Below are 27993 nucleotides of genomic sequence, written 5' to 3'. Positions count from 1 at the left end.
TTGATGGCACTGTGGCGCGCAGGCCACGTCGGTCGTGAATGTGTGTGCCTGTCTGCTAGCGCCTATGCATGGGCCTCCACGATCACATCGATCGTGTCCTTCCAAGGCGAGGATGAGCCAAGCCCACCTGTCAAGCCCTACTTCTCTCTTTCTCCCTCTGCTGCCACCATCGAGCCACGCCATCAAATTACCCTACGAACGATCACTCCATTCAATTCAGTGCATCCATGGTTTCAACATCACGTCCTCTCATAGCCTGACCCTACCCAGCCATGAAGCATGCATGGCCAAGCTCCAATTTTGGAGTTTCCCCGCTGCTTGTGCCGATAAGGCCATGTCCGGTCCTAGATGTGGGCAGCCCTCCTACCGTCCCTCCTGAACCAATTCACCTGCACCACTATCTTAGCCTTGCCTCCCTCTTCAACTTACGCACGTCAACAAAATAGCTACTGCCCCCTGTCATTGCTGATGCGACCGTGACACCATGATATGCCGCTACATGGCTAGACTGCACATGGCCATCCCTCCTCCATCATCCTCCACCCCCAACCATCACCTTGGCCTGGTCCAGGGTAGCCTCCTAATGCTCACGCTCTAATCAATTAGGTCTGTAGCTACCTGAGATCACCAGAACAGTTGTATCGCTGTTGCAGATGGCCGCATGCCGCTGCATCCTTTCATAGCAAGTTTCGTCACCCCTCGCCACCGCTTAGCATAGCCACCAAGATCGTAGATGGTGATCGACCCGTTAGGTGGGCCCGCGAAGGTCCCAGGTGGTCGGCATAGGCGCTCCGTGCCTCCACTCGCCGTGCCACCGTGCACTGAGTCACCGAGGGTGCATGCGGGTGAATTAGGGAAAGGCCAGGGGGTTAAGTGAGAAGTTCTGAGAGAGAAGAAAATAGTGTTAGTACTTAATTATAAATTTTGAGGAGTTCAAGGTCTCTTTTGCAAAGTCATCGACGCGCGGGGGACTCCATGGCGCGGGCCGTCTCCACGTGGGACGGCCTCGCGTGGGCCGTGCCTGTGGGCCGCTGCGCGCGTGCTATCTCGTGCGGGCCGCGCGCGTGGGCCGCTTGGGAGGATTCGTTTTTCTTTTTCATAAGGAATTAGAAATAGTTTTCTAATTTAATTTTTGAACTGATCTTTTGTAAATCATATAAAATCATGTAGATGTCCAAAAATTGTGAAACAAATTTTGTTAGGTTCCTAAAATTATGCTCTATCTGTTAGAGTATTTAGTTCATATATGTACATGTTGATACCAAGAGCTATTAAATCATTTGAGAGTGCTCAATATTATTAAGTTAATTATTGTAGATTTTTGTGGTAAATTGGTGATAGCTTTAGTCCTAAAAATTTTATTGTAGCTTCATGGTATTATTATGTGCTCACTATAATTTTTGTAGATTTAGAATAGACAAACATTATGATAGTTAAATGCTCTTTGTTTCAAATATACATTAAATCATTAGTAGAAATAAAGATATATCCTTCAATTGTAAAGCTAGGTGTTTGTTAGTTGAACCCAACACTTTGCTTGGTAAAGATAATAGTTAGCTTAGTACCTTAGTCATTAGAGCTAGCTTAGTAGCTTAGTATGCATATTCTTAGTTTAGGAGTTGTTATTGCTTAAATGCTAAGTGTTGCCTCATCATCGTTTGCATGTAGAGAACGAGTTAGCAGAGAACGTGACCACCAATGACCATGAGTTCAAGGAGTACGAGGAGGAGATTCTCATACAGGAGGAGGTCCTAGAGCCACCACAGACTAACTCAGCTGACACCACGCCAGCCCAAGGCAAGCCCCGGTGCATAACCCTTATTTTTTATAATCACTGAATATATATATATATATATATATATATATATATATATATGTGTGTGTGTGTGTGTGTGTGTGTGTGTGTGTGATGTGCATTTATGTTACAGGAATTTTATAAAAACCACATGCATAGATATGACTGTCCTATGACTCCTACTAGTACAGGTTTGAGTAGTTACTATGCTTAGGTTTTCAATAGCGTGAGTAACTTGTTGTTACTCACAATAGGTGATTATTATTACTCTCATAATAAAATGGTGAAAGGAAAAATGGAGATAGGGCACGGATATGGTATGAGTATTGGTGGGTGTAATAGGTTGTGTCTCATGGCTAATGGGGGTTAACTTGGTTATAGTGTTTTCCTTGTTCATGTCAATTAAGGACCGTCCATTGCTGTGGATGGTAGTCAGGTCATAGACTTATTATCCTGAGCACATACTTGCTTATGGGAGCAGGAAGCCTCGTTACGCTCTTATCGTGGGTTCCGACTCTTTTTGGGCCGACTGATTGAAGGCGGGGAAAGGTGATGGTCTAAGCACCATACTGAGACCGGATCTCAAGTGTGGGGGCTTGGAGTCCAAGTTTGGACGGGGACCTAGACCCCATGATAGGAGTGGCATGGGTTGGTCTTGTTTGTGCCTGGGGTATAAACGGGGCATGTGTTTTGGGGTACCTAGCTGGGATACATTGGTTCATGAATCACTATTTCCATGAGACAGTATGACTTGGCTATGGTCTAGCACCATAGTAAGAACTGAAAGATGAAAGATGGTGAAATAATTCTGATTGCTCAACCCTTGCTTGAAAGTAGAATAGGTGCTTATCTAGAATGGTTAGCTAATGAAGTAATCATGACTGCTAATAAAACTAGACTATAAGGATGAACTATTAGTAATGCTTTCCGCAAACAAAAAGAAAACAGCAAACCCATATTGCCTATTATATATCCTTGAGAGTCGAGAAACTATTTCTACTAGTCGGGTAAGTCTTGCGAGTACATTGTGTACTCAGGGTTTATTTTACCCCTATTGCAAGTGTAGCTTGAGAAGTAGCTCTTGTGTGGAGGATTTTCTAGTGGGCATAGACGGATCCTTGTATCGATTTTGCTAGATGTTTATTTTCATTTCGCTATTTAATTATCACACTCTGAACTCTAGTATTGCAATAAATGATTTCCAAGAACTCTAGTTGTATGAAATGTACTAAGTATTGTAAGTTTGTACTCATTATTGGATTTTGGATGTAAAACATGGATTGGTTTGAGTTCTTCCTTGGTGTGTGCTCGATGGAATTGTTCGATATAGCTCCCTTTCAAGGTGCTTAGTGTCTAGTGGAAGACAAGCATCTCCGGAAGTGTATTATTCTAGGCGGTTCTGCCACGACATAAAATGAAGATGGTCAAGCTCCAACTTGGAAAAGAAGAAATAGAAAAACCAAAACCAAGGTGATCAAGGCAAAGGTATATCGATAGGATCCATTTTTGGTTTGCACTCAAGACATCATAGACAGTGTGAGTGATTTAGGATCGATAATCATACTATAAAGAGGGGAAATCTTTGGCTAAGCGGTTATCGAGTGCCACTAGGTGACATTGTTCTTGCATATGCATTTAGGAACCTAGTGTGCTAACTTTGACCCTTGTAAAATGCTTTGAAAAATGCTAACACATGTGCACACAAGTTCTACACTTTGTGCTTAGCAAGTTGGAAGCAAAGGCAAAGTGGTTGTGGACTTAGAAAAAGAAAAGAACCTGAAAGTCCATGACCGGACGCTGGCCACGGGGTGACCAGACTCACCCCAGCATGTCGGATCAATTATAGCGAGGTGGCATAGCATTGACCGAGAGCGTAGGGAACGCGATTGGATACTAGACCTGACATGGGGTCACGTCCAGTCACGCACAACAGTGGAGACGCAGTGCTCAGTGGCACAATCGGACGCAGGAGCAATAAAGCGATCAGACACAAAGGAGTAAAGCAAATATGCTAACATACGTTGAAGTCACGCGTAGAGAGGAGGCTAGTGAAGACTTGACGCCGTGGTGCATTAGGTCACGTTCGATCGGACATGTTCGGTTAGCTTTTATTAGCTCTAGAACCTTTCTAGAGTCGATCTGACACTGAGGGGCATAGAGTCCGATCACTAGAGCGGCGCGTCCGATCACTCATTGACTATGGCATTGAATGTTAAGTGACCACTGAGATCTGATGGCTGAGGTTTGAATGAAGACACATGGTAGCCATTGGTTTGACCAGACGTTGGGCTGAGTCCGATCAGTGCGTCTGGTCAGCCCAAGAGTGCCTAATGGCTCTTTGAGTCTTGGAGCTCTATAAATAGGAAGGTACCGGCTTGGGGCTCACTCTCTTGGTACTTTGACATACTTGACATCCTTGTGAGCCTAGGCAAACACCTCTCACTTATCTCCATCATTGATTTATCATCATAGTGAGATTGGGAGTGATTCCAAGTGTATTTGCTTGAGTGGTTGCATCTAGTGGCACTTGGGGATCGTTGTGGCTGTAGATTTTTTGTTACTCTTGGTGGTTGCTGCCACCTAGATGGCTTGGAGCAGCGAAGGAGCTTTGGCACGTGTTGGTGATTGTTTGTGGCCGGCTTCGATGATTGTGAAGAGTCTTGTACCTTCCCCGATGGAGCGTCGAAAGATAACTCTAGTGGATTGCTCATGTCATTGAGTTACCTCACTTTTGGGTAGGTTCTTGCGGTCTCCAATTATGTGGACGACATTCATGCAACACCTCTTAGCCTGTTGAACCACCAAGTGTTGGTTGGCACAATGGGAACTAGCATGCCGGCAAGCATGTTAACCTCAGGGAGAAAAAATGGTGTGTCACTTATCTCTTGGATTTTTCCTGGTGATTGATTGGTATTCATCTTGTGATTGGTTCATTCCTCGACGCGGCGGTATAATTACCTTACTCACTCCATTACTTTTCATAAACTAGTTGTAGCAAGCTGTTTAGTGTCACTAGAATTGAGAGCTTAGTTTCATCTAGTGGAGCTATTTAGTGTAGCCATATTGAGAGCTCTCAGTAAGTAGTGACTTTGCCTCTTGTGTGCATAGAGATTATAGCAACTAGAACTATTGGGTAGGTGGCTTGCAACCCTTGTAGAACTAGAGCAAGTTTGTATTTTGCCAGTTTGTCATACTAATCAATTGCTCTAGTGATCTTGTAGATTTTTAAATAGGCTATTCACCCCCCCTATAACACCCTAAAATTTTCTTCTCTTGAAATAGAGCTAAAATGATTTAATTTTATATTTTTATGGTCATGAAAACATGGAAAAACAATAAATTTTCATTAGATTAAAATTTATCTTAAGGTAGAAATGTGTTTGTTGCATTCATGTCGGTCGCACCTTGTGTTTCTATGTGCAGAATGTGTTTTTTTAAATACGTTTAGGAGACCAATATCTATCTCTAGGAATTTTCCAAATTCTTTCTAGAATTTAATTCCTACCTCCTTCACCTCAATCTTTATGTTCCAAGTTCCCAACAATCTTTTCATGAGCTTCAAATACTTTATTTGGGTTCATCATGTTCTAAAGTGTCTCTGGGAATTTTCCCTAAATTTTTGGAGGTCTTGAAGTATTTTTCGTGGCTTAAATATCAATTCTGGACATTTCTAGAATTATTTTATTCGTAAAATTAATTAATTTCGAAAATAAATAATATATTTCATTTTCCAACCAACTCTCAAAGCCCATGTGCAATAATCCTAATAAATCTCAAAGGCACATGCATTTAATGATTATTTAGGTCCATTAGTAAATGTGGAGGGTGCGACATCAATTAGTACCATATTGCTAGTTGATTTAGATGTGGGTAGTTTTTTCTCAATAAATATGTACCAACCCCTTAGGCAAAGCACACCAAAACTACCGTAAGGAGAGCCCTTAGTTTGGGAAAATCTCTCAGTGTAGTAAATTAGATTTTTTCTCCTTCTCTCGTCGTTATCGTTGCCGCCGCGCTGTCCGACGTCAGTAGTCCCACCGTCGATCACATGAAGGCCCTAGGTGAGTTCACCATCTTCTCCTCTTGTTCCCTGTGCTCTCAGCTCATCAAACCGTGGCCTCTAGGGCCCTAACCAAACGCTCTAGGGAGCTTCTCGTCGCCGGTAATAGGAGCTCCGCCGCTGCTGGTTTTCTTCTTCGACCGGATGACTCTCTCTCCCCCTCCTTTCTAATTTGGGCTGACCAGATTCAATCCAATGGTCCAAGATCGCCCGTACCCCTTCATCGGGTTTATTTGCAAAAGAGCCCCTACAGTTTCGCATAATATAACCCGCAGTCCATGGCGCACTTCTAGAATACGTTTTCCTATTTCAAAAGCGTAGTTTCTTTCTAGTAGATTCAGAATATGTTCTCTCTTAGAAAGCGTAAAATCCCTCAGTTAGATTCAAAATACCTTTTCTTCTTTTGAAAATAGTAGTTTTTCGGTTAGATCCAAAATACGCTTTCATCTATTTACAGTTTTGCCACCAGTCTTATTTAGGCCATAAAATCTTTGTTTTAACTCTGTTTTGATCTATTCAAGTTGCGTTAGATTCATAATTGAGTAATCTACATGTTCATCCCTACTATTAAATATATTTTCAACTTTTGAAATTTGAGGTTAGATTTAATCTATTATTTTATTAAAGAAAATCTTGTTTAATTCATAACTTTTTTGTTATAGCTTCGATTAGGGTGTTTTTCGCTGTCTGTGTGTTCATAGCGAGACATATTCATTTTATAACCTTTTCATCTTGATTTTATGTTTGGTTTATAGTTCTAATTTAGATCTATTGTTTGCTTCATGTATGATTGCATGGATGCTTATGTGGTGCTTTATGATCTTGTCCAGTCGGTGAGTTTTACGTGGTGATCAAGAAGTAGTTCTTTAGGACGCTATGAATCAAAAGAAGATGATCTAAGTTTAAGGTAAGTATAGCATGAGATCTTCCTTGTTGTCCTATACACCTTTAGTCATTTAATTCATACTACATGTGTCTACCTTGACAATCATAAGTAATTTTCCTTAGCTATTTAATATCATGTATTCCTTGTCACCTATGGGGTTATTGCATTAGGTAGCTTTGCTAGTGCTTAACTAAAGCCATGATCTTGTAACTTGACTAATGGAATATGCAATAAACACTAAACGATACTTTTTAGCAATTTGGAATTCGGGGGCTAGAGCTTTGGGCTGTTTTTATGGTGCTCTAGATTCCTCTCCCTAAGGACTTATCTGTAAGTGATAATCCAGGACTTACAGTACAGCTGTAAGGGCTACATGGCTCTGGCTTTAGCTCAGTATGAGGACCTTTTCTAGCTTGTTAGTTGTTACCTTTATTGGTATAAGAATGGCTTGACGAATTAGGTATAGTACGGCATATGTCCCTTTGTCTATAGGTTGCGCGTCATTGTGCCATCGGGAAAGGAGGCTCTACATCTGTTTGTCCGAGTGAATCTAATAGTCCTAACTTGTTAGACGAACCTTTGAAAGGCTTCATAGTGAACCCTATCGACCTTCCTTAGAAGTGGGTTAAGAGATTAGCTACCTCGGGCGAAAGGGTCAATCACGACTCATAGTGAAAGTGTACAACCTCTGCAGAGTGTAAAACTGGTATATCAGCCATGCTCACAGTCACAAATGGCCTTGGACCCTTATGGAATAGATGATGAACAGTTGATGATAAAGATGCTCACTAATGATTACTGTTTATGCTATTTATTATTCATGTTTACCTGATCATGTGTTGATATGGGCATGTGAATAAACTTGTTGCCACCCAATTGCTAAGAGATGACTCATTAAAAGCTAATCAGTAGTTAAACCAGTGTCAGCCTTTTGAGCCTCATGAACCCCATGTTATATTTGTTGAGTACGACATGTACTTATGCTTGCTTTACTTTTTAAATCTTTAGAAAAATCCCAAATGGGTACAAGATTGCTAGAGTTTAGAGAAATTAGGCTTTTGATTAACCAGTTAGTTATCCCTATAAAATTAGAGTCTTCACCTGAAGATCGGAGTTGTCTTTCCGCTGTCTATACTCGGAGGTTGTATTCTTTATACCAATATGCTATGTAATAAGCATTGTCTTATGATATTACCCTTATTTATAGGTATATGTGAGATTTGACTTCCTAGGCTCACATATGGTGTGTATCTGGTTTTGTTCTTTAAACCGGGTGCTACACCCCCTCTAGCCATATTAGGACCTTTCAACGGGGCAGAGAATGCCAGCCAACGGAGAGGGTCCGCTCCCATGCGCTTGCACGGCGGAGCAGAGGCACGCGCGATGGAGGGCAGAGCACCCGTGTGGCGGGGCAGTGGTTCGCATGGCAAGGGGTAGCGCGCCCGCGTGGCGGGGGCATCGACCCGTGCGGCGGAGGGTAGTGCACCAGCGCTACGGGGCAGTGGCCCACGTGGCGGATGGAGATGCACCGGAGATCGATGGAGGAGCTGCCCAAGCTCGCTAGCGCCGGGGCGTCAGGCGCGACCCTCGTCCTCGCCGCCATCGGCGAACGTGGCGCGGGCCTAGTCCTCGTGGGGCGTTGGGCGTGCGGCGAAGAATGGCGGCACGAGCGAGGGAAGAGGCGAGTCCGTCGGGGAGAACGGACGCGCGCGAGTGAAACAAAATGCCAACAGATTTGGTGCTTGGCCTAGAGTCCCTAGGAATGGGTGCCGGAGGGGCGATTTGGATGCCCACTTAAATTTGGGTGCTCTAGTAGAAGCCCTATTGTACCTGTGTTTTTTGACTCGACATTCATATTTAGCTACGAGGATTCAAGTAAGAGCCCTGCCGGAGTTGCTCTAAAGATGATGGGTTTGCTATATCGAAGAATTGTATATGTTGTAGTATTATTTTATAAAACATAAATCTGACTTTTAGAATTAAAGTATAAATATTGATATGGCATATTTTTTATTGAAAACGTATAAAAACTCATTTATACTAAAACTTACTAATTTTATTATCATGAGGTATTATAACTTAAAGCGAATTGTCAGTGTCATTGATGCATGATTGGTAAGGAAACATTTTTTCCATCCATGATAACTATTAAAATAAATATTTTTTCTTACGAGTTAGCACGAGTTTTTCACCGTGTAACACTGTTGTTCTTTGTAGCTAGTTATGATTTTCACCGCAATCGTGGAGATGGCTAGCTAGTTAGATTATAATATGGCGATCGCGTCTGCGGATCAAAGCGGTGTGGGCTACTAATTTTATTTTGGGGTATTTCTTCGATCGGGAATCGAGTGGCACGCGGTGTGCTCGCATGATCACATATACTGTGGTCAAAGCACAGATCAGGTCAGTATTAGCTAAGCAATTGCCAGTGATCTCGAGATTCGAGTCGTCGTAGTGCGATCTAGGGAGTTGTTCGTTCCACACCTGTACTTGTTCGCAGTACGCGCGTACTAGGTTTTTTTTTTTTTTTGACATATATAAGCACGTTCGGTGGATCGGCGTTGATCGTCCGTCGGTGCCTTGGCAAAATGGCAATCCCACTCGAAACGTGGATCAGATGGTTCAAAGTGATAGACATACACATTTTTTTTTATCGACTCATTGAACTTGTGTTGATTTTACCCATGACAACATCAACCGTTGACAAGTAAAGAACCTTCCCCGCTATGAAATATTATCAAGACCCAAGGAAGAAATAAAATGAATGATGAGTAGATGAATAGCAGCATGATATTGAGCAGGATTATCTAAAGCTAGTTCCAACGCTTAAGGAAACCGTAAGATAAATTTACCATGCGAGGGTCCGAGGTATGTGTTGTATACTTGTATTACTGCATTTCAATCAGTATTATTAGGGAGAACGGTGTTCTTGCCCATAACCAAAAGTCCAATCGTGATTTTACCGCTAGTTTTTAACTTTGTGATTTGACCTTTATGATTTTAAAACGAATGAGCCGTTTGCTTCTGGTTTGGATGTCTGTTAACTTAGAGCATATTAAATGATTTAAAAAAATGGAATCCACACAAGTTAGGTATGAAATGACTTATGCATCCTGATTCCCCCTCCCTCCCCTACCCGTATCCCCTTTGGTCTATAAGTCGGTTCATTCTAGCCATTTCTCTTTTACCTTGATATGTAGTTAATGATTGTTAGCTCAACAATAGGTTTGGTGTTATAAAAAGACAATAGTTTTGGTAGCAACCAGGGTGGTGCCAAGTGCCAACGCATTCTATCTTGCTTTCGGGGGTGTTTGACACGGCTTCTCCTGAGGGGCTCTCCTTCGGACGAGCTAGAACCGTTTTGAATGAGCCACAATGTCAAAACGGCTCCGGCTCTTCTGCTTTTACTGAAAAATAGCTCCTCCATGAAAACGTTTGGCAGGGCTGAAGCCAGAGCTGGAGTCGAGGAGGAGCCCTGCCAAACAGGCCCTTAGTTTCGTCTCATTCATATTGGTAACTAGCGTTTCTGTTATTTTTACCATCATATTTGCTACTACTTTGCGAGAAAATTTTAGCTACAATTCTAACCGCTAGATGCAAAGTTTGCTCTATTTGCAGCAATAAAGTTTCCACAAATGTTCGGTAGCATCGCGCACGAGGTATTCATTCACCCAGGGCCCGTTGGAAGGAATACATACCCCCGCCGCTGCACTGCACCTGCCGGGAAGAGCCCATTCTAAGATCGCCAGTTCCCTGAAAATGCCCACGGAACTAGAAGCACTAGATCCACGCCCATTGTTAGAAGAAAGTTCAGCCCATCTGTGAATTAGGCCCAAGTATGTCCTGGATGTGTGAGCCCACAAATCTCGATGGCGCCCGGCAAACAGGCTGGCAATGTGGGCCCATCTCAGTAGTTTGAGATTGCTGGGGTTGGGCCTTGGGCGGGTCTCGTCGACGTGGCTGCCGCGTTTCGTACGGTGATTCTAGGTGAGCGCGAATGAGTACTTTTGGCCGGGAAGTTGAGAACAGAAGAGTTTGCGTTGTCTTGGCCGGGATTAGCGGAGCGATTTCCTGCGCGTAATTGGCTTACGTGCTTTCCAGTCTCCCCTGCGTGCGGTGCGGCGAGACACTGTTTGTTTCCGGGGCCAGGTCAATCCGGCTGAAAGTGCTGCTGGTGCTGGTGCCACATTCTTGCACGTTCCTCCCTTTTCTTTTCTTCTTTGTTTTTGGTTTCAGAGGGGAACACTCCGCCTTGTGGCCGGGCAGCTAATTAAACTGGTCGGAAACCGACACCCAGGGTTGCCATTGCAATGCAACAGCCTAACATTTTCTGACTTTGTTTTGCCGGTCTCTTCGTCGATCCAGCACGCAATGTCAATGTGAGGAATTTTGAGTCGGACGATCCTGCCTACCTTGTTTCCAGATTCAAAGGTAGACTGCGTTGGTTCGGCGCGGGTGGGCGGCGGCTGTCTCTTGTGGGCAGCAGGTCGTCGCCAGGCGATCGACATCCACGCGCACTGCCAACCACGTCGGACAGCTAGCCTTTGAGCGTGATGAGACGCTACCCAACTCCAACTCGCGGAAGGATAGTGAATCCAGGCGGCCGGAGTTTGGTAGCTGACGGCGACGGCGACGGCGACGGGGACGGAGGCCCGCGTATGGCTCCTCGTCCGCAAGCGTCGTTCGAAAGCGACGTACGGCCGGGGTCCTTCGGCAGCAGGCAGCGTCGGCATCCATCCATCGTACCGACAAACACCTTGGTCTCTCTCGACTCGAAATGGTATGGTTGTCATGATCTCATCAAAATTACAAAGGTATACTACGTACGTACTCTCTTCTGCGCTCTACTTGTGGACACTATATTAGTACACAAACATGCGATCGGTCACTGTAGAAAACTAGAAATACAACACAGGCAGCAGACAAATACGTACGCACTTTATACTCGGACTCGAGTCTTTTTTTTTTCACAGCTCTGCTGACTTGCTTGCCTCCGTGAGCGTCTATGGTTCAGCCAACCACGCTAGGGTCTTCCAAGTTCCGATGCCCGACGCCCGAACCACCGACACTTGGCCATTGTTTAGATCACCTTCAAATTCCAAGTTTTTTTACTCTCTCTTCATTACATCAATTTTTAGACGCATGCATGAAGCATTAAATGTAGGTAAAAAAAATAACTAATTGCATAGTTTGGTTGTAAATCACGAGACGAATCTTTTGAGCTCAAGTTAGTCTATGATCACACAAAGTTTGTCAAATACAAACAAAATATACTACAGTGTCCAGATTAAAAAAAAATTTACAATAGGCCTTGCGAGGGCAGACGGCTAGTAGCCACACGAGGAAGGCTGGAAAGGTTGCCGTGCCATGCTAGCAGTAGCAGCGGTCAAGTCAGGTCAGGGATCCACTTTCCATCAGGAAGCAGGCCGGCCTTATTTACTTTGCAAAATTTTCGACGAAATGGTACTGTAGCGCTTTCTCGTTGTTATTTAGTAATTAGTGTCAATTATAGTCTAATTAAGTTTAAAAGATTCGTCTCGTGAATTTCGTCTAAACTATGTAATTAGTTTTATTTTTTATTTATATTTAATGCTTCATACATGCGTCCAAAAATTCAATGTGACTGAAGAATCTTAAATTTTTTTATAAAATGAAGTGCAACTAAACGGGAGGTCCAAATCTCTCTCTCTCTCATATGAGAGGCCAACTGGCCAACTATTCTTTCCGGACCCCCGGGCCACGCAGACGCCTGCAGCCCAGCAGTGGAGTCCCAAATGCTACAAGTACTTTTTCCCCCCATGCGTCAGTAATATGCATGTGCTGCTGATATTGCCTCGCTCACGCACATGCTTGAAAACGTGGCACACTGGACTCGGCGAGGTGCAAGCTCACGCACATGCTTGAAATCTGTGACGCTTACGCTAGCTTCAGGAAGTTTCATTAGAGTTTCGTTTGTATTTAATATCCTCCCACATATGTATTTTTGATGACATGATAATGTTTTAACGAAGAGAGAAAAGAAATTAGTTTCATGGAATGAACCTGCCATGACCACGATTACCAACTCTATATGAGTCTTAGAATTAAATGATTATGAAACTCTAGAATAAAACTTTGCATTGAGAGTGAGTGTTTCAACCAAGTTTCATTTCATTTTATATGACATTGCAGTCTTGGAAACAGTGCAATGAAACTCTCCACTGAGACGGGACTTAAACAAACACATATATTCCCTCTGTCAAAAAAAAAGAATGCAATCATGGGCAACGTGCTTTGACCAAGTTTATAGTGGTAGTATTAGCATTTATGTCTCGAAACAAATTCATTATGAAAATATATTCTATAACTAATTTAATCATACTTATTTTGTCTCATAAATGTTAGTACATTCTTCATATAATTTTAGTCAAAGTTAAAACTGTTTGACTTCTTGAAGTGTGAGAATTGCATTATTTTATGGACGGAGAGGGTATCAAACAAATGTGATGTGGTGATATCCGGCAGGCTACTATAGATGGCCATTCGTGCCGCCCAACCCGGCCCGCACGAGCCCGAGTCAGGCACGGCTCGATCGGGGCGGGCCATGCAAGGCATGGTGGGCCGCCGGCCCATGCCAAGGACGTGCTTCGTGCCTGGCTATCGGCCCAAGCACGGCTCCTCGGGCCGATTTTTGGGCCGGGCTGGCCCGAAAAGCACGCTTCGGCCAACAGGTCGGGCTAGCCTGAGGCCCACTAGGGGAGGGAAGGAGAGGTAGGGACAGGGCGCCGCCTGCGGCGAGATGGAGCAGGGACAAGTGAACGGCGACGCTCTCCTTTAGCTGCGCTCACGCTCACGTCCACGGCCGGGCGCGGCTTCGCAGCGGCAGCGCCGGAGCCGAAGCTATGGCTACTGGACAGGGAGGAGTTGAGAAGTGGAGCTGCGGAGGACGAGTGGAGGAAGCTCTTGCGCGGTGCCGGTGCGGGGTCGGCTGGGGCATCGGGTGAGAAGTGACACGGGCGGAGTCGCGAAGAGGTGTCGAGGAATCAGGAGTATAGGAGGCCACCGTCACTTGCTGGGGAGGGAGACAGAGGGAGAAGCATGTATGTATGATGTTTCACTTCTTAACCCTAACTTTTAAGGTTGCCAATTTAACAGGCCAGCATCGGGCCGAAGCATGTTTAGCGGGCCGTGCCATGCCGCTCGCCGTGCCTAAAGCGGCCCAGGCACGGTCCTAGTCACCGAGCCGTGCCTGTCTGGGCCCGCTAGTCACCGGGCCATGCCCGCTAGTCACCGGGCCGTGCTCTGCTCATGCTAGGCTAAAATACATGGCTTCATGCGGTGCCAACAGGCCACGGGCTACATGGCCAACTATATAGGCAACTAAGCATGTCCTAACAATAAACTTAGCACAATATAATAAGAAATAGAAGTGGCGATCACGATTTGGTTGACTGCACAGGAATTATTGATTTGGCAACTGGAAATAGGGGAGCACGGAATTCATTGGTTTTGCATTTGACAATTGGAGAGAGGGAGGTCTCCGATGCATATGGTACATGTACACACTTGCTTAACGATGTATTGATCCTGTCGACTAGGAGCTTCGGCATACGTGCAAGCCGCGTTACTTATGCTAGTATATGCTAATATATATGCTCCTTCAATTCAGCTCGTACACGGTTAACACGATCAGAATACTCAATTAATCAACAACCTATATTATATATATATATATATAGAGGGAGAGGCTATTCAGTAGCCGGCTACAAAATAAGTTATTCTGTAGCCACCTCCATTTACTATAATTTTATATACTAATTTACCATAATGTCAATACATATTTTACAATAGTTGGGTTACTATAACACATGGGGATATTTACCATAACGTTATATTAAACCACTTAGTAAGAAGTTACTATAATCTCGTAAATTAACATAGTAATTATCGTAACTCAAAGTGGCTACAGAATAAGTTATTCTGTAGCCAGCTACAGGATAGTAGTTCTATATATATATATATATATATATATATATATATATATATATATATATATATATATATATATATATATATATATATATATATATATATATATATATTAACCGTGTAGGAGCTGAATTGAAGGAGCATATATATCATGACCTTGCTAGCTAGGATTTTTTTTATAATTTTAACTATTTTTTAAATATAATTTTAAATTTATTACTGTCGGATTTTTTTAAATTAACACTTTTGGTCGCGCCTATTGCCCTGGCGTGGTCAAATGCCTATGCCGCGCCATGCATGGTGGCACGGAAGAGGGCTGACGTGGCGTGGGCCGGTCTGGGGAACCGATGACGTGGCAGGTCTTGCCGCGCCACCGAACTTAGCGCGGCAGTGCCGCGCCCTGATCCGTGCCGCGGCTGGCCCAAATATATACCGCGTGCGAGCCTGCCCGCCCGCACGCACCCCTGTCCTGCCTGCCCGCACGAACGCCGCCAGCCGCACGCGCCCCGCCGCCAGCGCCCTGCCTGCGGCCGCATGCGCCCATGCCCGCCCGGCCTCGCCTCGCCCCGCCCACGCCCGCACGGCCCGGCCTCAGCCGCTCGCCCACGCCGTGCCCGGCCACTCCCGCCGCGCAGCGCCCTAGCCGGCCGCGCCACGAACGCCAGCGCGTCAATGCCACCCGCTCCTAAGGTACCTCCCTCTCGATTTCATATTTTTTTTATTATTATCTAGTATAGTTAGTATTTTTTTTGTCCCTACGATACCCCCACGTGTCCTCGCAATCCTCGAGCGACCGGCGCAGAAGCAAAAGAGTTGATGATGGTCTGCTAGTGCTAGCATTTCTAGGAGCATGTAGGGGCATCGAGGCTATTTTCATTGAGTATTAGTGTCTTTGCGATATCTTAGAACGACTATTGTTATGTGACGGAGGAAGTACCCCTTCCGTCCTAAATAAATGCACATCTCGCTTCCTGAAGTTAAATTTTTTAAAAAAAATTGACCAAATTTATATAATAGCGTACTAATATTTATGATACATAATAGGTACTATTACATTAAGCATGGAGTATACTTTCGTAATAAACTTATTAGGAGATACAAATATTGATACCGTTTTTTTTAGTTTTGATCAAACTTAAACATATTTGACTACTCGAGAAGCAAGATGTGTATTTATTTTGAGACGGAGGGATTACTTATAATTTTGGAACCAAAGTTTTATATGGATTGATTATGTATTTATTATCTAGTATAGTTAGGATTTTGGGTTTAGGGATTTAGGCTAGTTAGGTTAGTGAATTTATTTGTGATTTGTTTGTGAACTTACTAATGTAAACTTGAATTTTGTTAATTTGAATACTCTAACGCTTTGTTTATCAATTTGTAACAGGATGGCCCCTCTCACGTAGCACCCGTTGTACCCTATTCTTAAGGTGGAGTACGACGACCAGCACCGAGCACACATCTTGAGTGACAACGACGCAGAGGTGTCCTTGCCTCATTTGAGGCCACACACTCACACCAGGGCGCATCAGGGGATGAGCGTTATACGTCGTACATACGGCGTGCCGGCTTCCTCGAGCTTGTCCGTGTTGTCAACCACGGTCTTCCGCCACTTGACCCAACACTACTTACTGCAGCTGTAGACAGGTGCGAGTGCATTCTTTGTACGTAAACTTTCTTGTAACAAATTGAAGGCAACTAACAGTCGTTCTATTCTTATAACAGGTGGAGGCCTGAGACCCACATGTTCCACCTACCTTATGGCGAGATGACCTTGACGTTGCAGGACGTGAAGGCTATTTTAGGCCTTCGCCTGGAGGGACTTTCAGTGACAGGGATAGTTGACAACGATCATTGGAGGGAGCTGGTGGCTCAGTTTACTGGCTTTCTTCCACCGGACGATGATGCTTCTAAGAAAAATAAGTGAGTAATTCAAGCCTATTTAATACTTGCATTGCTTTACAGCTGGCATCGGGTCTTATTTTCTTTGATCAATTACAGGAAAAGTTTCGGTGTTTCGTCGTCCTGGATCACAGAGCGCTTTGAGTACTTGGACCCACAAGCTGAGGAGCCATAGATCGACAAGTTCGCTCGAGTGTGGCTCTAGCACTTTCTTGGTGCTTTCCTCTTCCCAGATGCCTCGGGCAACACCATCAGCTGGATCTTGCTTGACATACTTCGACAGCCGTGGAAGAACATAGCAGGGTACAGCTGGGGCAGCGCAGTCCTGGCACGGACATATCGACAGCTATGCGTTGCCTGCCGTCGAACCTTAGGACATGTGAACCTTGAGGATTGCTCCTACCTACTCCAGGTTTGGTGTTGGGAACAATTGCCCATTGGGAGGCCCCTTAATAATAGTTTTACCGATAAGTACTTCGGTTCATTATATTCTTCCAAACAGTTAGATATGATGAGATTATTTGTTGCTAATTCATTATTGTGTTCAATGCAGCGATGGAACGGGCGTGATACACTCCCTATAGCTCTGTATATCTGGACGGAAGCACAGTTAGTTAGAGGGAATACGTGGCGCAAGTACAGGGAGTATACGGACGGTCTCGACGTCTTAACACAGCACCAGGTTACGCTCTCTATACTATCGTAGCAGTGTCTTCTTCGATGTACACTATATCACAATCTAACACAATTACGAAATTTCAGGTGTTTTGGTGTCCTTGGAATTCTCTGGAGCTCCAGGGCTATCTGAGTCCTATCACTGGGGACGAGTCACACGAGTATCGCTGCGACGTCCCTCTTATTTTCTTTCATGTGGTCGAGATTCACTTGCTCATCCGGGTCTGCAGACAGTTTGGAAGAATGACAAGCTGCCCACCACCGCTTTACTCCACCAATCAAGAATTACACGGGTGCGTTATCGATTAATAATAATGCTACAATTCAGAAGAGTGTTTGGTACAACTAACATCGTTTTGTTGCAGGTTTGACCGCAGGAAGAGGTATAAGCCCAAGGATTGACGCGTGACACACAGCTCGTACATCCATTTGTGGCAGACCAGGGTACCACATGCGGTCCTTATGGGTCCTCCACATGACCAGCACACCTTCGACGAGTACCTGCGGTGGCTTCACAGGTCTACGAGGACACATATCAAGCCGCCGTACACTGACGTGGCGATTGACGAGGACTCGGAGGAAGATGTCATCGAAGATGTGTACGACGTTATCACTAGGGAGGACACACAGCTACAAAGAGCCTGGCTTCAAAGATGCGTGGTAAGATACTTGAATGATATAATTTGTTATCCTTTTGGTATTAAGTATGTGTACTAAAACTGTCCAACCACGTTTCTATACCCAGGCGACATAATTGTCAAGGCTGTCCAACGAAGCAGCGTTCCGGCTTCACGAGTCTAGAGGGCAGGGGCCAGACATTCTCGCGGCTTTTGTGGAGGTAAACATAAACTTGTTTGTTTTGAAAATATTTCTTTAGTGTATATGCGTTTGGGTAATGAACTAACTTTAACGTCTATTTATACAGAAGGTGAAGAAGAGCTACAGGAAGCTAGCTCAGAAGTTGAGCTGCATGGACACTCCTTACGAGGAACTGCCACTCCCCACGTGGTCGGGTGGCACGTCTTTAGCCTCTTTGAGGACACCAGCCGGTTCTTCTCAGCCGATGACGTAGGGTGCCACTTTCACGGTGCGTACACCACCACATCATAGCGCTGGAAGGACCCTATAACCGAGGACGACGAGGAGGATGATGCCGACGACGACGAACCCCCGGGCTTCCGCGGACAGCACGACCAATGGGACGAATGGCCGCAGGACGAGATCGACATGTCTCAGCTAGGTGGTGCCCCGCTTGGCACCCAAGGAGCCTCACAGGTACTAACAAAGATAGTTTGTTTCAATACGTAGGCTCCATGAACTAATGATCATAAAGAATTATAAGTAATCATGCGTATCATATACATGTAGGGTACGAGCCGTACGCACCGTCGACGCGACCATACCAACGTTGGCTATACTCCCAATGTGTTGCCAACAAATCTGAAGAGATAGAGACGTCCGAGGGATCCTTACACTCCTAGGTCTTAGTTTGTTAGGTCAAACGAATATTGGCATCCGAAACTTACCGGGTTATTTGATTATGTTATCTCAAACTTATGTCAAAATAATGAATATGTTATGTGGCAGCTTATCAACTTGCTTCTTATTCGTTTCTTTGAGTCGCGGCAGCACTGTCGGCGAGATTAAGTACCCTGCGTTCGGGAACCGGCAGTCCCGGCGTATCTGGACGCCGGTGGCAATTTTTCGTAATTGATTAGTTAAAATAGTGCATAACCGTATTATGAAAGACGAAAAACTAATCATTGGCTTATCAAATTCTCTATTCGGCCATAAAAAAAACTCAACAAAATACGGGCGCGACGCGTTTCGATTCAACCATCCAGGTAGCCCGGGCGGGCGGCAGGCGCAGCGGCCAGGTGGTGTAGCTGCTCGAGCGATATATTTGGTCCAGCCGCGCCACGCAACAGGGCGCGGCACTGCCGCGCCAAGGTCGGTGGCACGGCAGACCTGCCACGTCATCGGTCCCCCAGGCCGGCCCACGCCACATCAGCCCTCTGCCGCGCCACCATGCATGGCGCGGCACAGGCATTTGGCCATGTCAGGACAATAAAAGTATTAGTTAAAAAAACCGATAATATTAGATTTAAAATTATATTTAAAAAGAGTTAAAATTAAAAAAAAATCCTAGCTAGCTGCTGGGGCTCTGAACAAGAACGACGTCACCACATCCTGCCATGGAAGCCGTCGGTGGGAGTACGTTCATATTGATTGATTGAATTCGTTCCCTTCCCCCGATCAATCATGCATTCTGCGAATGAATTATTGAATGTGTGTCGCCCGGCCGGCCCCCATCGTTCAAACTGCAGCAGATCCGTTAACCGTTTCTTTCACTCTTTTTTTCCTCAATAGGCAGTGTGACGTCCAATCCAATATAGGCTCTGTTCGGCTTACCTTATATTCGATTTGTTCTGGTTTTTTTAGTCAGAACAGTTTTTTTCTCTCACATCAATTTAGCTGGAACATTATTTTTCAGTCAAATTTTAAACCAGCGAACGAGGCCATAATAACCGTCCACGGAATGAAAGAAGAGAAGAGAAGAGCTGAGACCCGGCCCCATCAGTGGAGATCTCGTGTCATGCATGTCTCCGGCTAATTCCTCGCGATTATTTTTCAAGGAATGATGATTACGTACCAAGTGTGTGATGGTCCCGATGGATCGATCAAGTTGCAAAATCGTGTACAATCGTGCTGCATCCATGATGAGGTATAGCTAGTCGATCGAGTTGCATGCATGTACGGCAGAATTGGCACCGACAGTACTAATCCGTAGTTTATAGTCAATACGCATATACTTTCTCCGGCGCAACCTGCTGTTTACAGGTGCCAAACATTAGTACTTCTTCAGGCGTACTCCTGCCTACTTAGCCCCTCTGCTTCGTTCTTCCTCAAGCAAGCCATGCATGGTCGTGGAGATGGAGATTATCTCTGTGTTTGTTCTGTTTTTGTTGCATAGGCAGGCCGCGGAGTTGGAACGGATGAGCTCAGTCATCATCAGATAAAAAATCACGGTCTCTCCTGGATTTTTATCTAGTTTACGTGCAGCGCTCTACTCTGTGACTTGTACTTATCAACTATAATCTACAGTATTTTTCTCTCATAAAAAAAACATTTTTAGCCAGCTTATCAGCCGAACAGCCGTAACCTGTGAGCGCGAGATCCCTCTCGTCACTTGCTGGTGGAGCTGTAACAGAACAGTAGTCAGCATATGCATGTGCATGATTAAATTATGCCAGTACTAGTGCACTACTCTAGTAGCACTAAGAACACTCCGGAAGACCCAGCCATGTTCCCATGACACTGATAAATTAGGAGTACACCTTCTATCAAAAAAAAAAAAGGAGTACACCTACAGGATGATTGTTTCTGTAGTGAAGTACTAGTACTACTAAGTACGTTGTCGATGCATGATTGGCGTGACAGTGCGATGATTAGAGAGAATAACGAAGATGGTAAAAACCCTTCCCCTGAATCCCTGATACTCCTACAAAACATCCACCCTATTCATTTGTTGGTTTCAGTCAACCTAAACCAGCCAGCCAACAATATTTTCCTCTCACAACAAACCAGCATCAGCCAGTCCAAACCAGCTCAGAAACCAACCAGCGAACAGGCCGATCATATACTAAAGGACCGTACCTTTCTTGTTTCCCGTGGGTGTTTTTGTTTGGCATATCATCGAGGTCCTAAAGTATTTTCTTATTCCAAAGCAAAGCAGACAGGGATCGGGTATTTTACATGAACATACCTCAGTCTAGAAAATAATGTTCTACAATTGCCTATTTTACACGACACACCGCCCGGGATCGGATATTGAGCGTACGTTGTGCTTGTGCTATTCTAGCTGCCATGCAAGTCCCAACACAAGATCGTACGTAGGAGCTGCCAACTACCATGCAGCTCGGTTCGGCTTATACGATCGTGGATTATAAACTGCAACAGTATTTTTTCTCACACTAAACCAGTCAGCAGTACTTTTGGCTTATAATTCATGATCGTTTCAGCCGAAACGAACATGCTGTTCACTGTGTTACTCAACCATAGCACCAAGTGTTACTCGACAAGCTCTTCACTGTGATGCACTTCATTTTAGCATTTGAGATTGTTTTACAACGGTGAAATTTTTGAATGAAGTCTTTTTTTAGTTTGTAAATTCTCCATTTACTATCTTTTCATGTGTACTTTTGCATATCCTGTAAAAGAATTCTAGAGTACCAAAGCTTGTGGAACTTGTTAAATTAAGACCATCTTGCTATGATGCATTAGGAAACGTTAACATTTTATTATATTTTGGCGATCGTATTATTTGAGTTAAGAACCACCAACAGACACATGCTAATTTTGGAGTACCTTTTGTACTTGCGGCTAGATTAGTTGGAAGCGGGTTATATAACTTGTGTTTTTTATTGGCTTATTTGTATATGGGATCAATTATATGTTGTTAACTATCTATTGCACATTATTATATTGCACGGTTTGAAGTATTTATATGCGGTTCGATTCATTTGGTCTAAAACTATTGAACCAGCTCTTTAACCGGTTCTTTATGGCTGGACCAATGAGCCAGTGAAACGATAACATCATCAGTTCAATGTCGGATCAGGTCCTAATAACTATTGGTTAAATAGCCATGCTATTTTTTTTCTAGAATAAACCCACGGAAGATGGAGAGGGGGAGATGTGAAAACAGGAAAAATCATGTGACAAAGAGGGCACGAAAGTCCAAGCAAAAAAATAGCTTCACCCAAGTATCGCCGTCTCAAACAGTCTTGAAGATGAGAAAAAAATATATTCTTTTTACTGCTCATATATATATGTACACATCTCCTAGAGTTCAGTTGCCTGAGCTCTCAGGCGACGAGTTCAGGACACGATCTACTACTTTGCTGCTGAGCTGACGAAAGGAAGAACAAAGGCTATCACCGTTTGACCATCACACGTCGCCTGAACTTTTTGGAGAAATCAGGCGCCTGTTTAATAGCAATTCCCATTTCTGTATGTATTGAGGTGTATATCATTTGCACTAACTAATCACCTCAACAAGCTTATTACCACCCAAAGCCCCAAGAAACACAACAATGGACAAATGCTGCATAAAAAAGAACTAACAAACATCTAAACCTTGTACGCTGCTTGCTGTCATGCTTCATGATGATGCCCTCCGATCCACTATTGCCCCTCACCTGGTCACTTGGCATAAGCCATCCGATCGAAAAGTGAAAAAAAAAGAGAGAGAGAATATATGATTTGTTCTAGCTTCTTTCCCTGTCATATCATACATTTGGTCGATTTCTGCTTGCTACATACACCGACATAACCCGAAAAGGAAGAAGAAGAAAAAAGGAGTAGAGTAAGAGGAGGATGAATGAACACATGCACGCACGGCGAGTCGGCGACGCTTAGTTGTCGCCGCCGCCGTTGGCCTTGGCCTTGGCCTTCCTGAGGTGCGCGATGGCCTTCTTCAGCGTCGGCCGGAACCTCTTCATGTCCAGCCGCACGTCCTGCTTGTCGAGGTAGGCGTCCTTGAGGGACTCCCAGCCCTTGCTCTTGATCCCGTTGGGGTCCGTGAAGATGGGGTGGTCGCGCGGGTACTGGTCGATCAGCGTGCTCTCCTCCGGCGTGATCCGGTACTCGAGGTAGCGCAGCCCCATGTCCCTGGAGGGGCCGCGGAAGTAGCCCGCCACGAACTCCAGCCCGCCCAGCGGCACCACTTGGATGACCACCCCGCCCGTTGGCACGAACACCATGTTGGTCAGCCCGGCGCCGTGCACGCCCATGATGGCGTCGCAGCTGTTGGCCAGCTCCGCGAAGGGCGCCACCTCGTGCGTCCCCTCCGACACCACCACCTCGAACCCGAGCCTCTCCGCGCCGCGCACGATCTCCTCCGTGTTCACGAACCGCCGCGTCCGCGCGCGCGCGATCAGCAGCAGCCTCGGGCGCTTCGTCGGGTCGGCGGCCGCGACGTCGCGCGGGAGCCCGTAGGTGCTGCGCATGAACTTGGTGAAGTCCAGCATGGAGTAGCCGTTGGGCGCGCGGCGCGGGTCGATGCTGAAGTCGTCGTGGCTGGTGAGCCCCACCTGGACGTGCCGGAAGCAGTGCACGCGCGGGTCCTTGTCCAGGTCGACCACCTCGTAGTTGGAGATGGCCTTGAACACCGGCGAGAACTTGCCCACCCACCACGCCTGGAGGTTCGTCACCAGCAGCCGCACCTCGCCGGAGTACTGTCGTGCCGTCAGGAACAGCGGCAGGATCACGTCAGTGAACGCGTGGAAGTAGTTGCCCGTGTACCCGCGGTCCGAGAACACCAGCGCCGGCACGTCGTATCGGTCCGTGCACGCCGGCGCCTCGCCGGACACCGACTGTACAGTCACCACGCGGACGACGTGCATCGCGTTCGGGTCCGCCTTGCGCGGGTACGGCTTGATGCGCCACGACTCCGCGCGGAAGGTGCGATCGTCCGCACCCCGCGGCGCCACCAGCGTGACGCTGGCGTTGGTGCCCAGCACGCGGACGTCGCCGTCGAGCTCGCACCAGTCGATGCGGCGGTTCGAGGTGATGTCGCACAGCGGCTTCCACTCCCGCGCCGGCGTCTCCGAATCTGTGCAACCATTAAAAAAATCAGTCAAGCACGTTGCTTGTCAGCTAATCATGGAATGACCGGCTGGACAAGAAAAGGAACTCCAAAAGAGTGTTTTTTTTTTCAATAGCAGCAAAAAGAGCTTGACGGAGAATGAACAAGGTTCATGGTAGACCACCGTCCACCGGACCCTAGGGAATTATGATCGCACGAGAGGCCTAGAAATGGGGCAATCCATCAGCTATTGGAACGGGATGATGCTGCCTACTAGTACGTTGCTCTCATCTCAAGAAAGGCGAAGAAGATGAGACATAGCGGCACGGACATACGTAGGGGATAGAGTGTGTAATCAAAAGCAGTGGTCCAAGAGCAGCAACAGCATCGGGCCCTGCGTTGAGATAGAAGGCTGCAAAAAAATGCGCGTGGGGAAGAACACTACGACTGGTAGTCTGACCAATATGCATTTTGCAACGACATGCGTAAGGGCAGTTGCATTGAAGATAGTTTCTATTCTTATTAAATGACTTGTGGCGTAGATAAAATGCTGACATAGCAGCGTAATTAATGAAAAAAGAGAGCAAAAATCATAGAAATGATTTCTTCATAAAGAAATCAGGTTCACTCTTGACACAAAGCATTAAGAAACTATGAAATCGCCATTGGAGATAAACCATCAGTTTCTAGGAGCTCGTGTCGCATTTCCATTGGAGAAAGAAGATAGAGTTGGAAGAGAGAAAAAGAAAATAATTATTATTACTCATAGAAATCATAAATTGAAAAGCAGTATTTTTTTTTATGCGATATTCTATGTTATAAAAACTATTAATTTCTTTTATTGGGAAAGCCCTGGGATCCTGAAGAATTGCAAGGACGGTCTTTTCTCTTCTCCGTGTCTCACACTGGTTGGGTTAGCTAGCTGCTTATGGAATAATTTGACAGGAGAGAAAACATCTTTTTACCACAAAAGAAGAGAAGAATCAGGGAGGATACCTGCTTGCTTAACCTCTGGAATCGCTGGAATATGCTGATCAGCAGGAGCTTTGAGCTCTTGCGTACCAGGAGGAATCTGCTGCGGGGGAGAAGGGAGGATGGCAGGGTCAGAGTGAACCACAGAGGGCGAGCTGCCATTGCTGCTGCTTGTGGTGATGGCGGCGGTGGCGGAGTCTTTGCTCCTCTTGGAAGGATTGGCAACAGCATCCTGTACCTGCAGCTCCTCGTCCTCAAGACCACCTGACCAAGAACACAGCAGCTCGTTAAAATCCTGCATTTCCCCTTCCTTCCCCAAAGACGGAAACAAACAAACAAACAAAAGAGCGAGCAAAGCATTTATTTTGCTTGAATGAGTATATACTAATACCAGTAATAAGTTAGCAGTTGGAGGATGAGTGATTGCTTTCTCACCTGATTCTTGCGTGCTGTTCGCGGCTTCCTCTGACGACACGGGAGGAAGAAGACCGGCAGCGGGGGCGTCATCGTCCTTGGCAGGAACCGCCTCGCCCTTGCCACCCGCTGCGGCAGGATTCGCCGCCGCGGAAGATGCATCACCGCTGTCCCCCACAAAAGTCTCGTCTCTCCTCGTGTCCTCCAGCGGCGCATTGCGGCCGGAATCTGACGAGAGGGCAAAAGAACCTAGCGATTAGGGGGGGGGTGGGAGGAGAATGGGGAAAAAAACAAGTCTTTTTTATCGGATTTTGGGCTTTGCGTGCAGCGGTGCAGGACGGTGGGAGTACGGGGGGCACATGAGGCCGGACAGGTTGACCCCCACCCCCACGGAAGGGCAAGCACGGCCACTCAATCTCGAAACAACAGGCGATGCCTTGCCGGTGGAGTTTACCTGGCGCCGAAGAGGAAGCCTTGCCGTCGACTTTGTCGAGCACCTCGGCCTTGCTCCCCTCCTCGGACATGGACAGCGCGTCCGGGTCCTGCACGCCCAAATCTGAACGGAAAGAAGGTCGTCAGGTCAGGTCAGGTCGTGGATTGATTGGTACAGTAACCTCGTTACGGATGATGGGATCAGTTAATGTGAGTAGGGAGTTCGTCCTGTACTTGGAGGAGATCCCAGGGATTAGCTGACGGCTCACCTAATCGCTGCTTAGAGTTGGAGGTGTCGGCGGCGGCGCCCACCAGCGAGCCGATCCCAGCCGCATTGCTGGAAATGGGGCTGACTGCTCGAGCAAACATTATTCACAAACATCCAAGGAGTTAGCAGCAGCAGCCATGGATTGCAACCGGGGGATGGGACGGAGGGATAGATGGAACCCGCTGCGGAGGCTTACTCATGGCGATGTGGATGGCGTCGAACTTGGCGGTGGAGAAGTAGGCGCAGGTGACGAGGAGGAAGCCCGCGACGAGGCCGAGCCCGAACTTGCGGGGCTCCACGCGGCTGAAGCTCTTGACCAGCTTGCCGCCGTCCTGGTGGGCGGCATAGCTGTACGGCAGCTTCCCGCCGCCGCCGTCCATCCCCATGCTCACCTCCTATGCCCCTGCCCCGGCCCCTTCAACCACCAGAGCAGCAGCAGCAGAGTAGCAGAGCCTCCCTCTCTCGTGAGCACGCGGCACGGCACCTGCTGGCAGCTGCCTAGCGCCACACAGGCAAAAGCCCCACGCCAAAGCGTCGGAGCTAACGCGGCGAGGCGGTGCGCAATAACTTGCGCTCGTGAGCAGTGAGCTGGGGGCGGGGCGTGGATGGATGAACGAGTGAATACGGCAAGGCGAGGAAGAGGTGGGAGGGGGAGAAGAGAGGGGTGGCGTCCGTTTCGTCCGTCTCTCCCCACCTCGCCACCTCCATTTATTCCTCTCCATAAACTCTGCCCCCGCCTCGCCTGTTAACAGTAGATCGCCATCACTCGTATTTTACTTCTTGTGTTTTCGGGAACACCATTTTCCTGCCCTGCCAAAAATAAAGAACGCACGCAGCTGGAGCTTTCCGAGAGAACAAAAAAAGTATATATAGCATTAAAAAATGGAGATTTTTTTTGAGAAACATTAAAAAATGGAGATGGCTGACCAGCGTAACGTGCGGGGAAAAAATGGGCCGCTGGGTGCCTGCACCGGATCGGGCCCGTGTAACGCTGCAGACAGACAGACAGGCTCGCTGACACGCAGTGCATTATTGACGGCTCAAGTAGCCGCCGCGGGCGGCCGGCGACGAGTAGGCGCTGTTCGTTTGGGCTGGCCTCGCTTAAAAATAGGGTGGGTCCGTTTGGTTAAGTGAAAAATATTATTTATTGATTGATAAGCTATGATTTATAAGCCAAATACGACCAAACCATGGATGAGGTCGAGCATCGGTGGTTCGTGAACGATTTAGGGGCCTTGTTGTAATTTTTTTTCTTTTTTAGGCCCTTTGTGAAGTTAGGTTAGGACGGTTGTCTCTGTATCCTTTACGTACATGTCTGGGTGTATATTTTTCTTATTTAGAAATACAGATGCGTATTATTAAAAAAAAGTAGCCGCCGTGGGATCCATGGAGAACGGAGGGGCCAAAGCTCCACAACCGACAGTGCACGGCCGCATGGTTCCATGCGATGCGATGCGAGATTGGGAATCTCTCTTGGAGCCGCCTTGGAGTGGAGGTGATCTCAGTGTGAAGATCTATCGTCTCACTGCACGAACGAACGAATCATTCGGCCTTTTCGTTTGTTGGTTTCAGTCAGAGCTTATCAGTCATGGTACAGTGTTTTTCTCTCACCACACACCAGCATCAGTCGGACTTATCAGCTCAGAAATGAACCAGCGAATCGTTACAACGTGCTCGGTGGTACACGGCCGTCAAGCACTCGGCACATGCACTGCACTGAGAATCTGAGACGATCTCCTCGCGTTGGTACAGGAAATCCTCTCGTCGTGGCCCTGAATCCCTGATGGCCTGGTGATGTAGTGAGAAGGCAGAAGTGTGTGTGGACGAACAAGCTGAATTTTTTACTTTTTTGCCCTTTTTTGAAAGTTTCTCTCAAATAGACCCCTGACGAAAAGAATTCCAGAAATGGACCCTTGGCTCGGCGCCAGAGTGAGTGGCGCCGAGCTCGGCGCCACGGTGACTGGCGCCGAGCTCCTGGCCACGGGCAAACGGCCTACAAGGGGCTCGGCGCCAGAGTGGATGGCGCCGA

At 46.4% G+C, this 27993-nt stretch overlaps 1 protein-coding gene across 1 annotated transcript; it reads right to left on the bottom strand.

Moving 5' to 3' along the window:
• Positions 1–22076: 22076 nt before the first annotated feature.
• LOC136461880 (beta-1,2-xylosyltransferase XYXT1-like) lies at positions 22077–26663 on the bottom strand. Its single transcript, XM_066461234.1, has 6 exons — positions 26161–26663; positions 25966–26049; positions 25719–25820; positions 25286–25492; positions 24875–25114; positions 22077–23905 (listed from the first exon to the last, which is right to left on the bottom strand). The coding sequence occupies exons 1-6, from the start codon at positions 26348–26350 to the stop codon at positions 22707–22709; spliced, it is 2022 nt and encodes a 673-aa protein (XP_066317331.1). The 5' UTR covers positions 26351–26663; the 3' UTR covers positions 22077–22706.
• Positions 26664–27993: the final 1330 nt, after the last annotated feature.

The sequence above is a fragment of the Miscanthus floridulus genome, chromosome 6, assembly GCF_019320115.1.
Source record: "Miscanthus floridulus cultivar M001 chromosome 6, ASM1932011v1, whole genome shotgun sequence".
NCBI lineage: Eukaryota > Viridiplantae > Streptophyta > Magnoliopsida > Poales > Poaceae > Miscanthus > Miscanthus floridulus.
The sequence above is the reverse complement of the archived record's forward strand: the minus strand, read 5'-3'. Positions and strand labels throughout refer to the sequence as shown.

What these genes read in the sequence shown, in the direction of transcription:
- LOC136461880 (XM_066461234.1), bottom strand. Translation starts at nt 26,350, where the DNA reads ATGGGGATGGACGGCGGCGGCGGGAAGCTGCCGTACAGCTATGCCGCC. An exon ending in CAACTCTAAGCAGCGATTAG is followed by an intron (nt 25,821 to 25,965) that starts GTGAGCCGTCAG and finishes CTTTCCGTTCAG; the next exon opens with ATTTGGGCGTGCAGGACCCG. An exon ending in GGCTTCCTCTTCGGCGCCAG is followed by an intron (nt 25,493 to 25,718) that starts GTAAACTCCACC and finishes CCCTCTCGTCAG; the next exon opens with ATTCCGGCCGCAATGCGCCG.